This window comes from Gopherus evgoodei, chromosome 17 (genome assembly GCF_007399415.2).
Source record: "Gopherus evgoodei ecotype Sinaloan lineage chromosome 17, rGopEvg1_v1.p, whole genome shotgun sequence".
Taxonomy (NCBI): Eukaryota; Metazoa; Chordata; order Testudines; family Testudinidae; genus Gopherus; species Gopherus evgoodei.
The window spans coordinates 21,610,396-21,624,130 of NC_044338.1; the positions used below are offsets into that span (position 1 = coordinate 21,610,396).

The 13,735-nt window shown below is 47.5% G+C and overlaps 1 protein-coding gene across 1 annotated transcript; it reads right to left on the reverse strand.

Annotated features, from left to right (window-relative positions):
* Positions 1-1,688: 1,688 nt before the first annotated feature.
* LOC115636596 (C-C motif chemokine 3-like) lies at positions 1,689-3,233 on the reverse strand. Its single transcript, XM_030536903.1, has 3 exons — positions 3,098-3,233; positions 2,653-2,767; positions 1,689-2,052 (listed from the first exon to the last, which is right to left on the reverse strand). The coding sequence occupies exons 1-3, from the start codon at positions 3,168-3,170 to the stop codon at positions 1,938-1,940; spliced, it is 303 nt and encodes a 100-aa protein (XP_030392763.1). The 5' UTR covers positions 3,171-3,233; the 3' UTR covers positions 1,689-1,937.
* Between the last annotated feature and the right edge of the window lie 10,502 nt (positions 3,234-13,735).

A 13,735-nucleotide genomic window follows, 5' to 3' on the forward strand; every position in this document is an offset into this window, starting at 1 on the left:
GTAAGTATTGATGTTTCCATTTAAATTCAAATTTCCAAACAATCATACATTGGCAACACTGCATGTAACTAGTTCACAAAACTGGGGTGCAGGGGTGTTGGGGAAATTCAAGGGGGGGTGTAGGGTAATCCCTGATTCTGAGACAACAGCAACCCTGTGCATCATCCCACGGAGTTCACATTCAGCAGTGACTGTTTCCGGCGGTACTGATCTATTTCCCACCCGGCTCGGTATAGGTTCTTAACAAATTACAGCCACCTGGAGATCCTGGCTTGGCAGCGTCCACTCCCCCACGTAGATGCAAGGTGACACTCCGAGACACAGGGGGGTTTAAACCAGCTTTCCAGTGGTTTGTGATCTTTCACCTCAGGAGTCTGGTCTTTCCTCTCTTTCTATTGAGAGCCAGAGGCCATTGCCAGCAGCTCCTCTTCGATCTGGTTGTAGCTTGTCTCAGATCCGCGAAGGGACTCAGGTATTGCAACTCTCAGCATCACCTCACTTATAGTCACCTAGAAACATCTCAGGAATAACACTGAGATCCAAAGCCCTAAGTTGGACACTCAGGCTCCCTGTGCCCTGAGGGGGAGAGAGACACACCTTGCCTGTGAGCCACAGGACCCAGCACACAAGGCAGGGAGTTCCCTACGCTAGCCTCTGGGAGATGCTGATCAGAGCGAAGCACCTGTGTCTGGGCTGCAGGGAGGCTATAGCTCTATTTAGCGATCCACGAATGGGAACCCGCTGCCTGGAATCAGGTGGCTTGGGTACCTAAGTAGTTTCTTGCAGGAATGAGGGAGGTGCCTGCCTCGCTCCACCCAAAGTGGCTAGAGGAGGAGGTGGCCCCCATGCTATAACTTTTAGTCCAGCGGTTAGAGCACTCACCAGGGGGGGAGTCCCAGGTTCAATTCCCCTCCTGGCCCAAGAGGGACAAACAATTTGAACAGGGGTCTCCCACCTCTCAAGTGGGTGCTCTAACCCAGTAACCCAGGGAAACAAACTACATTCAGCAATCTCTCCCCTCTGCAGCACCTGCACCCTCGGGATGGGTCTTAGCAAGAGGCAGCACATTGCTGGTCCTCATCCTGTCCTGGCTCTTCCCCTCCTTGCTCATCTCTCTTCTGTCCCATTAATTCTGCTCCACAGCTGCAATGTGTGCAACTCCCATGCAACCATAAACACCCAGTGCTCAAACTGACTCCACAGTGCAGCTCCAGACCCAGCCTGCTGCACAGGCACCCGACCCCCAGCCAGAGAGAAAGGCGTTCAGCTGTTTTGCGTGCAGAAAGATTTACTAGCCATGGTGCCCTCAGAAGCCTTCAATAGCAGCCTTAATGCTTATGATTTACTCATAGCACAGTAGTACCTAGAGACCCTGATCCGGTTCGGCACCCTCTTGTCCTAGGTGCTGTATAAACACAGAGTAAGACACCCCCCACCCCCACCCAGAAGAACCTCCAGTCTAAGGTCCTGGTCCTACAGACGCATGGCATTTGGGTAGCTTTAAGCATGTGTTGTCCCACTGACTCCAATGGGACGAGTGCTTTCGAGTTAAGCACGTGTTTGCAGGCTTGGGGTCTGAATAGAAAAGATAGACGAGATGCCTGTAGCAGGAGAATTAGCCCAAGAGTTTCCATGTTTTGTTTTATTTTTATTTTTTTGTAAAATAAATAATAAACTTAAATCCAACAAATACAAAGGAGAATGAAATATTTCACAGTTCACATGAAAAATATATTAAAAATTTCCCTTAAATACAATTCAGAGCCATTAAAATTCCCTTAAATGCAATTCAGAGCCATTAGAATCTTTTGCAGTTCAACATTAATTGGGTCAAACAGCCCATAAGGATTCAAAGTGTTGCCAATGTAGAGAGAGCAGGTAAAGTGCTTCCTGGAAATCTGTTTGGGAAGGTGCTTGGCAGGAAGTGATGTCAGCCCCTAGGCTAAGAGTGCCATTGAAACAGCTTCCCTAGCCCTCAGCTGAGTCACAATACGTTGGACCCATTTCTCATCTGGATTGGTGCATAATGTTTTGCCTTTGATGGTGGTGAAGCTGCAGAAAGAAAACCCCAGTTAGAAAAGCCTAGTACCAGCTCTGAAGGGTGGCAGAGGAAAATGGGGTTTGTTTTCAGAGCAAACGCACGACGGCTGCACACACAGGGGATGAATGGTCCTAATGACACAACGGCCAGTAGCTAATGGCAGCTCTGCTGGCCCATTGGATTGCTGGGTGTCCACCCACTATTCACTACTAACAGGTTTTTCAAAAATCTTCAGCCATTCAGAAACCAGCTTATTCATAACACTCGGGAAGAGTTTCACTACAATTGGCTGAATTTCACCAAAAGGTTCTCTCAGCCACTCAGAGGAGGAAATCCACCCTCCAGTATCACCACTGCTTCCCCAGCTATGACACTGCACTATAGCTGTGTGGCCTCGGCATCTGGGGGCAGGGCGGAGGGATGAAAACCCCCTTGAGCCTAGCCTGTCTCTAGTGGAGAGAACCATAAAACTAGCCAAGGGCTCAGGACTGCCTCTCCCACAGGCTGCGCTCATGATATCCTGAACTACTCGATGCCCCAGGAGGCACTTTCCTGTGGGGTGGGGTGGGATCTCCTGGAGCATAAGGTATCTGGCTGGGTATTATACTCACATCACAGCCGGCTTGGAGCAGTCACTGCTGGTGTATTCATACTTCACCACACGGCTCCGCGAAATTGGGTTGAGAGAGTATTTATAGCAGCAGACACTTGGGATGTTGAGTGCCTCTGAAAGAGAAGACAAGAGAATCATGCTTGGTCTTTCTCATTGCTGCCTTGGAGAGCTCCCTTCCTGTAGGTGCAAAGGGGCTCCTGCTAAACTCTAGCTCCGAGGGAGGTTCCCAGAGAGATCTCTGGGCTGTCTGGCATGGGGGCTACATGGCATCACAGCCTCATCCTTCAGTAAGGCAGCGAGAAGGGGCAAGCCTGCCTCTCCTTACTGGCAATGAAAACTCAGAAGGAGCGTGTGCCCAGGCATTGCCCGCTGTCACTGTCTCGCTAGCCTGGGAAGATGGAGGGGAGAGTGGTCACAGCTCCACAGACTGAACTTGGACTCACGTGGACCAGCAGCTGAGACCTGCGAGCAGAAGGCAGCGATGAGAACGGCGAGGGCAGCCACAGAGACCTTCATGTTGCTGTCGGGTGGGGACGAGCAGCAGGTGCAGAACCAAAGATGGGATTCCTTCAAACAGTCCTTGTGCAGCTGACACCGAACCCTAGATTCTCTCCTCTTTTTATGGGGGGTGGACACTGAGAGATGGTGTCAATGCTGTCACCTCCCAGGAAATGCCGTGATAGGACAGTGGTGATACAATGGAACAAAGTATGCTGAATCAAGAGAAGCAGAAGAGGGAAGTGCGGTCTATGACTGGGCAATTCCACCACCCTGCTGCAAGGCATGGTGCAAGTGGCAGAGGAAAAAGGATGTGAGCCCATCCAGCATCTTATCTGCTGCTTTTTCTTTGAAATCACCCGCCAGTCTTTACACGGAAAAGAGGCCGGGGGATGCATGTCTCAGGGCATTAGTACTAGGGGAGATATGGAGTACTTGTGACCCTTAGAGACTATGGGACCTTTCATGTAGAAGATGCTGGATCTAATGAAGCCATTGATCAAGGGTCATTACCTTGTAATAGCTTCTTTGTGCTCTTAGTTTTAAGAACAGCATCTGCATCACAGAAGAAACCAACTCAATTAGCCTGCTTGGTGACAGCCCCAGCAGAGTTACCAAAATTCCATGCGTCACAGAGGCTGACCTGGCCTCTCACCACTTGAAATGCAGGTCCCTTCAGACCGAGGTTGAGGAATGTGGGGGACGCTTGTCCTGCCATTCTGCATACCTACCCTTGGCACCTTCTCCCATGGAAGGGGATCCCAAACACCATCAATGTTCAACTGCTACTTCCAGAGGAACCAGGGTTGAGTGGTTGGAGCACAGGGCTGGGAGCCAGGAGATCTGGATTCTGTACCCACTTTGCCACTGACTCATTGTGTGTCTTTGGGCAAGTCATTTCCCTTCCCTGTGCCTCACCTTTCCCACCTGTCATTGCAGACAATCATACTGACCCATCACCCAGGGGGCAGTGAGGGTCAGTTCTGTTAGTGTTTATAGAGAGCTTTGGAAGCCTTGGATGGAACAGGCTAGAGAAAAGCAAAATATTGTTATGCTGTGGCATGTGGTTAGCTGCCAACAAGTGTATCATTGCTCTCTGGGCAGTCACAGATCTCACTGAAAGCTTGTGGGTATGCTAGCTACCCTTCATTCAGGTTAAATGGAGGAAGCAACTAAACTCCTTTATGAAGTAAGATAGCCGAAACAATAGAAGCCACCACTCAAAGCACTGGATAACAAGAGGGATTTCCCTGGAAACTGATTGAAAATGCCTGGGCTGAGTCTTCGACAGGATTGCAGCTGTGTGTGTCAGAAGAAGAGAGCCAGAGAAGTGCTAGTAGCATGGCCCTGAGAGGAAGCCAAGAGAGTGAGCTTCTTTTAGGCAGAGAGCTGGCTGGAAAGGCAGGCTTGGAATTATGAGCAAAGAAACTGTTCTTTGTTCCGATTGTGCTGAGAGAAACAGGCCATTGTGTGTGTTCTTTGTAATTAAACAAGATTGCACCAAAGAAACACCAGACTGGATCCTTAATTTCTCCTCCTAATGAAAACAACCAAGCTAAGCCCTAAATATTGGAAAATTGTTCAGGTTAGAGGAACAACGATATTATCATAATTTTACTCACCCAAATATTATCCAGGTGAAACTAGCGCAGCAGCAAGGTACTCCAGCCCTTTCTGAATCTACCAGAAAAGGGTAGTTGAATGATGCATAATTCAGCTTCATGCTTCATGTCTCTTTACCCATCAACTTAGTGGGAGAATCCCCTGCCTGAATGCACTCCAGGTAGACTGAACACGAGACACCCTGATGCTGGGTTTGCCAAGAGGCCTCAGGGAGTTAGGCGCTCACCTCCCATTGGAGTTCAAAGGGATTTGGGTGCCTAGACTAAGCGCTTTGGGGTCCTGGGCCATGACTGAGTCTGTGAGACACTATCACAATACAACTATTTAATAGTAATAGGTCCTTGAGGCGCCTTTGCAAATCCCAGCCGGAGTCTTAGGGTACGTCTACAATGCAAAAAGTCCTGCAGCAGAGAGTTTTAGAGCCCCGGTCAACTGACTCGGGCAGCAAAGCTACAAACAGTAGTGTAGACATTCGGGCTTGGGGTGCAGACGGGGCTCTGAGTACCTCCCCCTCACCGGATTTCCGAGCCCAGGCTCCAGCCCAAGCCTGAATGTCTCAACTGCCATTCTCAGTCCCACAGCCTGAGCCAACTGACCCGACTCTTTTTTCACTGTGTAGACGAATCCTCAGTGTCATTACAACATATGGGGTCTGTTTAAAAAACCGAACTCCCATCATGCAAACTCCCGTCACTGTGCTGGGGCAATTGCACCTCTGCCTCTTTGTGGCCTCCTTGAGGGCACCCCACTCAGATCTCAGGCTTCTAGCCATAGCCGCCGACCCCGTGGGTGCTCCGGGGCTGGAGCCCCCGTGGAAAAAAATAGTGGGTCAGCACCCATCAGCCACAGCTCTTGGGCAGCACCACCGATCAGCTAATCAGGGGCACCGCCAAAGAGATGATTGGAGGCACCACTCGGGGAGGCGCTTGCGGGAGGGTAGAGAGCAGCAAGCGGCGGACGGGCGGGCGGTGCCTCGGGGAGGGGGCGGAGCAAGGGTGGGAAGAGGCAGAGCAAGGGTGGGGTCTCGGGGGTGGGGTGGGGTGGGGGCAGGGCCTCAGGACAGAGTAGGGGTGGAGCACCCACTGGGAAAAGTAAAGCTCAGCGCCTGTGCTTCTAGCTGTCACCTTTCCCACGGCGGTGTCTCATGTTCCCCTCCCTCCAGGCCAGGGATTATAGCTGCAATTTCTTTCCAAAGCTCACTGTGCTTCTCTCAGCCGGTCTCATTAGGCCTGTCCCTGCAGTTCTGCTCTCTCCTAGGGACAATGACAGGGTTTACCTGCCATGAGCCAGCCTTCCAAAGGCAACATGTTTCTTTAGAACAAAAGCAAGACAGAAAAAGTAGACCATAAAACAGTACACGTGAGCTAGGGAATTAAAAAGAACCGATGTGTATAAGCTGGAAAGGACCCACAGGCCAGCAACAAAGATGATCAAAGGGAGAGAACACAAGCCATAGGAGCAAAGGCTGAAAGACCTGGGCATGTTTAGTTCAGAGCAGAGGAGATTAAGCGGGAACATGACAGTGGTCTTCAAATACTTGAAAGGCTGCCATAAAAAAGATAGAGAAAAGTTGTTCTCACTTGCCACAGAGGCAGGACAAGAGGCAATTGGTTCAAACTACAGCAGAGCAATTTGGCAGATTTACCTCAGGAAAAACTGCCGAGCTGTAAGAGCCATGGGACAATGGAACAGAGGCCTAGGGAGGTTGTGGAAGCTCCTTCACTGGAGGTTTTCCAAAGGAGGCTGGAGCCGTCTGTCCTGGGTGGTTTAGACACAACAAATCCTGCATCATGGCAGGGAGTTAGACTAGCTGACCCATGCGATCCCTTCTAACCCTGTGGGTCTATGATTCTAAGCTTATCTGGTGTCACCCATCATCCACATGGGATCCTGGCAGGTCTGTACACTAACGTGCCAGTTCTTTGTTCCAGAGCTGCTCTGACATGCGTCAGGTCAGGTTGACCTATATACAGTTTGGGGGCCTCTGTCTCCCTGACCTCCTGACCCAGGTAAAACCAGTCAATGCCCCTAGCCACAGGGGCTGAAGCTTCAAAGGGCTGAGTATCTGCAGACCGGGCATTAGGAATTTGCAATAATTACCTCCCCCATGATTCCAGCTTCCACTAGAAACCCAGACAGTGAGCCAGGAACATAACACGCACACCCTGCTCCTTGGTACATATGTCTAAGAATACCTGTGCACGCATCACGCCTGGCACGTCTCACTGTAATTGTCTTTTAAGAATCTATGCTTCCAAGGCCAACCTCTGTCACACCCCCGTTATCCAAACGTCACACAACTAGGGTGACCAAACAGCAAGTGTGAAAAATCGGGACGGGGTGGGGGGTAATAGGAGCCTATATAAGAAAAAGACCCAAAAATTGGGACTGTCCCTATAAAATTGGGATATCTGGTCACCCTACACACAATGCACAGTTAACCTGTGGAACTCCTTGCCAGGGGATGTTCTGAAGGCCAAAACTATAACTGGGTTAAAAAATAACTAGATAAGTTCCTGGAGGATTGGTCCATCAATGGCTATCAGCCAGGATGGTCAGGGATACAACCCTGTGCTCTGAGTGTCTCTAGCCTCTGTTTGCCAGAAGCTAGAAATGGGCAACAGGGGATGGATCACTTGGTGATTCCCTGTTCTGTTCATTCCCTCTGGGGCACCTGCACCTGGCACTGGCCACTGTAGGCTAGATGGACCTTTGATCTGACCCAGTATGGCTGTTCTTATGTACACAGCAACAACAAAGCAGGGATATGTGTGTGGAGAGCTACCACGTAATAGCTGTGGAAGAAATGTTCTCACAAGTAATCCAAATGTTGGTTACGGATGTTTATGTGCATTAAATTTTATTCCTTAAGAAATCATCTGGTTCTCTCCCTCAGTGGTTTGACTCTGCGGGATGAGTCCTGAAAGGGCTGAGCACCGTGCTTCGTAGAATGAAGTGCAGGGGAAAAGGGGGTTTATTAGTCATCTCTGCACCCGTGACAGCTGTCCACTCGGGAAGTTAAAAGAATCTCAGTGACTCTGCAATGGTTTTAACCTTGTGAGAATTCAGCTGCACAGGGAAGCTGGCTGTTGATTGTTCATCATCCCTGATCTCTCGGAAACCACACTGGCAGTGCTGGGGGTACTCCACCCACCCGGGGTGAGCAGCAGGCTGTCTTACAGGGAGGGAGCCTTCCCCACTATCCCGGGCAGCATGCCAGCACTGGGGCAACATAGCAGCAGTGCAAGCAAACTGCCCCAAGAAGTGCCGTACCCTCCCCACCTGCCTGACCCTTCCTGAGGGCACCTATGACGGAAGGATACTGCCACATGACTTGCCCCCTGTTGCCTGAGAGGCTGATTCTATAGCTCTTCTCTTCCAAGCCCTTGGGGAAACCCCGTTCTTCTACTAAGCCAGTGCTTGGGCCCTCGTGGAACTGGACAGCCTCCCTATCTCGAGGGCCCCAATGCCCTATGAGTGTCCCCTAGGGAGTCCCCTAGCACCCTCACATCTCCAGGAAGAGCTGAGCTGTAGCAGCACAGTGCCTGAGGCACAATCACTTTGCTGAGCTCATTAGCCGGGGGGGGGGAGGGGGGAGGTGTATTCACTGCCCTCCTGAGTCAGAGTTTCCTTGCTGAGTTGATACCCAGCCAGGTTCCTTTCATCCTTACTTGACCAGCGTGAGCCACTGTCATGCCATCAACGTGGGGCTGGAAAGAGCGTGTGATTCTGCCTGCCCACTGGCGTTGGGCTGTGGCCATGGGACCACTGAGTACAGTGATCAGACAGCAATTGTGAAAAATCGGGATGGGGGTGGGGGTAATACGAGCCTATATAAGAAAAAGACCCAAAAATCGGGACTGTCTGTATAAAATCAGGATATCTGGTCACCCTACTACTGGGTGCGATTGAGAGTGCTGCCAGTCACTCTGAATGGTCTGGGAGGCAGCTGTCTGAGAGACCTCTCCCCTCGCATCCTATTGTGGCAGATATGCTGAGAGATTCTGCTGCCAGCCCCTGGGCTTTAAACTCTCCACACCCAGCAGTAGGATTTACTCATTGAGCATCCTGGTCTATGAAACGCGCTGTCTGCCAGAACACAAGTCTGTCAGCCTTCTGAGCATGGTATAACCATCTGGGTCAGCATTTGGCTGTGATGTATACTGTGATGGTAGGAGTCACCAGGTGGCACTCTTACACATAGTTATACTGGTACACGTAGTCGTACAGATGCTTGTCTTTTCTTGAGTGAGGTGAGATTTTTTGAGCACTGCCAATAATTAATTAATTTCTATTAATCTAAAGATTGTATACTTAAATTGTTTCTTACATTAGTAACCAGTTATAGCATCACATAACCTTGCTATATGTGGACATAAGACATCTTATTGTTCATATAACAGCGATATCAAGCAGTTATTGTATAAAGACTTGCATTTAGATACAAAATATTTGCAAATATATGTCTCAAAAGAAGCGTATTCCCTGAAGCTTATAGCCTCAATAGAAGCTCTGTGTGGCTCGAAAGCTTCTCTGTCTCACCAACAGAAGCTGGTCCAATAAAATATATTACTTCCTCCACCTTGTCTCTCCAACAAAGGTTTAAAACACTTCCAACTACATGTTTTTCCTAGGGGGTTTCCTGAATGAAGATTTTTAGAGTTCTGTGATTATAAAATTCATTTCAATTAAGTTATTTCTACAATTCTCTGTGGGAGTTTGCTTAGATTTATTACTCTGAAAGCCCACTCTCCACTCCTTTCACAATCAGATCTCTTCCTAAAACATGAATGTTTTACAAAATCTGTTTTCTTGATATAAAGATCATATCTATACCAAACTTGTATCATATACAAGAGGGATGTGTCCTAGTCTATGATAAGACACTCCGATCTTTCTGGTTACTTTCCCCCTAGATTTACAGTCTACCATCTGCAATATTTACAATTTATAATTACAGACTTGTATCAAGCATTCTGTACCAGGCACAATAATTAACTTATATACATCTTTCAAAACATAGTATAAAACAAAACAGGATAGAATATTAAAGTCAAATAGAAGTTATAAAGTTGCATTACAGAGTCTGTGTAAACACACATTTTGAGGTAATAAACATTTTATGGCTATAAACCCATATTTACCTTCTCTGATATTTGCTTGTCCTTGGAAAACAAGGTAGAAACCTCCTAAAATTCCTTTGGTTAGCTTGAATGTTTCATATAATTAAATAAACAAAACATGTATGCACCTGAGGAATGTTTTTCAAAGCACCATATGTATGAAAATAACGTGAACTATATTATAAGCATCAGTAAAAGCTCAAGCAAGTTGAATGACTCAATATTTAAAAATTTGTATTCAATTCATATCTATATTAAGGTCTCTCCCTATGGTGGGCAAGGGAGCTGGGGAGGGAAGGGAGGCAGGGATGTATCACCCAGCACAGTAAGTGGTTCTTTCACCACCCGCCATGTCACTTTGCGTGTCTGAATGGCGTGATTCAGCGCTCTGACACCAGCATGCAGCCTGCACGGTCCCACCCTGGTAGCTAGATTCCCTTCTCTGCTCCAAGTTACTCCAGTCTCTGAACAGCTTCCCAGCAAGCCCCCTGCCCTAGAGGGGACCCATGGACAACACCTCGCTTAGATGCTGGCCCTGAGTTTCTGGAGAGCCTGCACTTCAAATCCCTTCTTTTTTAACAGGGTTTGCAGGGGAATTTTTTTCCTTTTTTTCAGGCTATTTGGTCATTCCTGGTTACACAGAGCAGGCAGTTCTGAGACAGGGTTTTCGTTGCAGTTGCAAGCTGTGAAGGTCCTCCTTGGTCTCTTCCTGGCTGGACAATGCTAGGTGCTTAGAACCAGTTTCATGTAAACAGCTGGTCTGGGCAGTGCCTTCACTGCCTGATTGCCTCACCACACTGCTGGGAGGTGATGCCCCAGTTGTGCTACAGTTACAATTACAATGTTCTACTCATGCACATATCCATTACTATAACCTGGGTACAGATCTCCTAATGCCCAGCAACATCAGGACATTACAAGCTTCCATACAAGACCTTATCGGACATATTTTTATACACAATAACACTGTCTACAAGCAGTGGAATCAATTTAGGGCTGCCACTAGGGCTGTCAATTAATTGCCATTAACTCACACGATTAATTTAGAAAAATGTATTGTGATTTAAAATATTAATCCCAATTAATTGCCATTTCAATCATACTCTTAAACAATAATAGAATACCAATTGAAATGTATTAAACATTTTTAGGTGTTTTTTTTACATTTTCAAATATATTGATTTCAATTACAACACAGAATACCAAGTGTATAGTACTCAATTTACAGTATTTTTTATTACAAATATTTGTGCTGTAAAAATGGTAAACAAAAGAAACAGTATTTTTCAATTCATCTCATACATATACGGTAGTGCAAGCTCTTTACCGTGAAAGTGCAACTTACAAATGTCGGTTTTTTTGGTTTCACAACTGCACTCAAAAACAAAACCATGTAAAACAAGGCCATTCAGTCCTACTTCTTGTTCAGCCAATCGCTAAGACAAACAAGTTAGCTTACATTTACAGGAGATAATACTGCTCACTTCTTATTTACAATGTCACCTGAAAGTGAGAACAGGTATTAGCATGGCACTTTGGTAGCTAGCGTTGCAAGATATTACGTGCCAGATATGCTAAACATTTGTATGCCCCTTCGTGCTTCAGCCAACATTCCAGAGGACACATTTCCATGCTGATGATGCCCCTTAAAAAAAATTGTTAATTAAATTTTTGACTAAACTTCTTGGGGGAGAATTGTATGTTTCTGGCTCTGTGTTCTACTCGCATTCTGCCATATATTTCAGTTATAGCAGTATCGGATGACAACCCAGCACATGTTCATTTTAAGAACACTTTCACTGCAGATTTGTCAAAACACAAAGATACCAATGTGACCTTTCTAAAGATAGCTATAGTACTTGAGCCAAAATTTAAGAATCTGACGTGCCATCTAAAATCTGATTAGGATGGGGTGTGGAGCATGCTTTCAGAGGTCTTAAAAGAGCAACACTCCAATATGGAAACTACAGAACCCGAACCACCAAAAAAGAAAATCAACCTTCTGCTGGTGGCATCTGACTCAGATGATGACAATGAACATGCATCAGTCCACACTGCTTTGGATCATTATCAAGCAGAACCCGTCATCAGCCTGTACATATGTCCTCTGGAATGGTGGGCGAAGCATGAAGGGACATATGAATCTTTAGCGCATCTGGCACATAAATATGTTGAGACACCAGATACAACAGTGCCATGCAAATGCCAGTTCTTACTTTCAGATGACATTGTAAACAAGAAGTAAGCAGCATTATCTCCCATAAATGTAAACAAATTTGATTGTCTGAGTGATTGGCTGAACAAGAAGTAGGACTGAGTGGACTTTCTAGGCTCTAAATTTTTACATTGTTTTATGTTTGAGTCCAGTTATTTTTGTACATTATTCTACATTTGCAAGTTCAACTTTTATGATAAAGAGATTGCACTACAGTACTAGTGTTAAGTGAATTGAAATATTATTTCTTTTGTTTCTTTTTTTGCAGTGCAAATATTTGTAATAAAAAATAAATATACAGTGAGCACTGTACACTTTGTATTCTGTGTTGAGACTGAAAATCAATATATTTGAAAATGTGGAAAACATCCACAACTATGTAAATAAATGGCATTCTATTATTAACAACACGATTAATCACAATTGATCTTTTTAATGTCTTGTCAGTCCTAGTTGCCACCTTTCTAATGACTGGTAACCAGACTGTCAAGGCCCTGCCTCCTGCTCTGCCTCTTCCCCCAAGACCCCACACTTGTTCCACCTCTTCCACCAAGGCTCTGCCCCTGCTCCGCCTCTTCACCCTCCAATAAAAAAAACAGATATCAGGGCTTATCAAATGGCACCCAGCGACACAAGCTGAAATTCGGACTGTCCAGGTGAAACCCAGATAGGTGGCAACCCTAATGCAATAGTTATGGGGAGGGCTCAAAACCCCCGTTATCACCTTGAGGTGCCTGGACCTTGATTGTCACAGGGTGACAGATCGGATGACGATCTGATAAGGAGGCAGGATATGGGTGGAGAACTGGGACTAGCTCGGCAAAGAGATGGGGGCAAGAAGCCAGAGGGCACAGACTCTGAGATTGGGCAAGGCACCTGTGGTGGGAGATTGGGAGTGGGAGCTAGGTGAGTGGGGAATGAAGGGAGGAGGGGGAGGCTGGAGGCCAGGCTGAGGAAGAGGGATGGATTGAATGAAGAGCTTATGGGAGGATCTGGGACTGACTGGGCCAAGAGATTGACCCTGGGAGGAGAAACCTGAGGAGCGGTGCTTTGGACTGGCTAGGTGAGGAACATGGGACTGGGATGAGGAGCCAGGGGTGAGGCAGAGGCAGGGACAGGTCAGCGGGAATGGGGCAGACAGGATCACACTGGGGAGAAATGGGCAGCAAAGCCAATGCCCAAGAGCACACACTCCCCTATAGTTGGTGTCAGTTACATTTAGAGGACAAGCTGGCACAGCAATAGCTAAGGGTTGCCAGCAGATGGAGACCATTGCCTGGCTTTGGGCCGAGGCCCTATTGCCCGCGCCCGGCACAGTAACCAGCCCAGCCTATTGGTCTGATGTCGCTTTCTGCAGGGCCAAAGGACAGTGGCACCAGTGGGTCTGTGGGAAGGGCCTGTCTCCTCACCCTGGAGGCATGCGGCAGGGGCCAACAAGACCCTCGTGGCCTCTCTGATATGCACACTTTGCCTGGTTTGGCAGGGGAGAGGGGGGCTCCTGGGGCAGAGCAGGTGGTATCCAAAGGAGGTTACAGGGACGGGGTCACAGGACAGCTCATAAGAGCTGTGGAAATTAACCCTTTCTGTCCCTCTACTACAAGCCCTAATGGTCTCTCAGATCG

What these genes read in the sequence shown, in the direction of transcription:
- LOC115636596 (XM_030536903.1), bottom strand. Translation starts at nt 3,170, where the DNA reads ATGAAGGTCTCTGTGGCTGCCCTCGCCGTTCTCATCGCTGCCTTCTGC. An exon ending in GGTCTCAGCTGCTGGTCCAC is followed by an intron (nt 2,768 to 3,097) that starts GTGAGTCCAAGT and finishes CTTCTCTTTCAG; the next exon opens with AGGCACTCAACATCCCAAGT. An exon ending in TGCTCCAAGCCGGCTGTGAT is followed by an intron (nt 2,053 to 2,652) that starts GTGAGTATAATA and finishes TTCTTTCTGCAG; the next exon opens with CTTCACCACCATCAAAGGCA.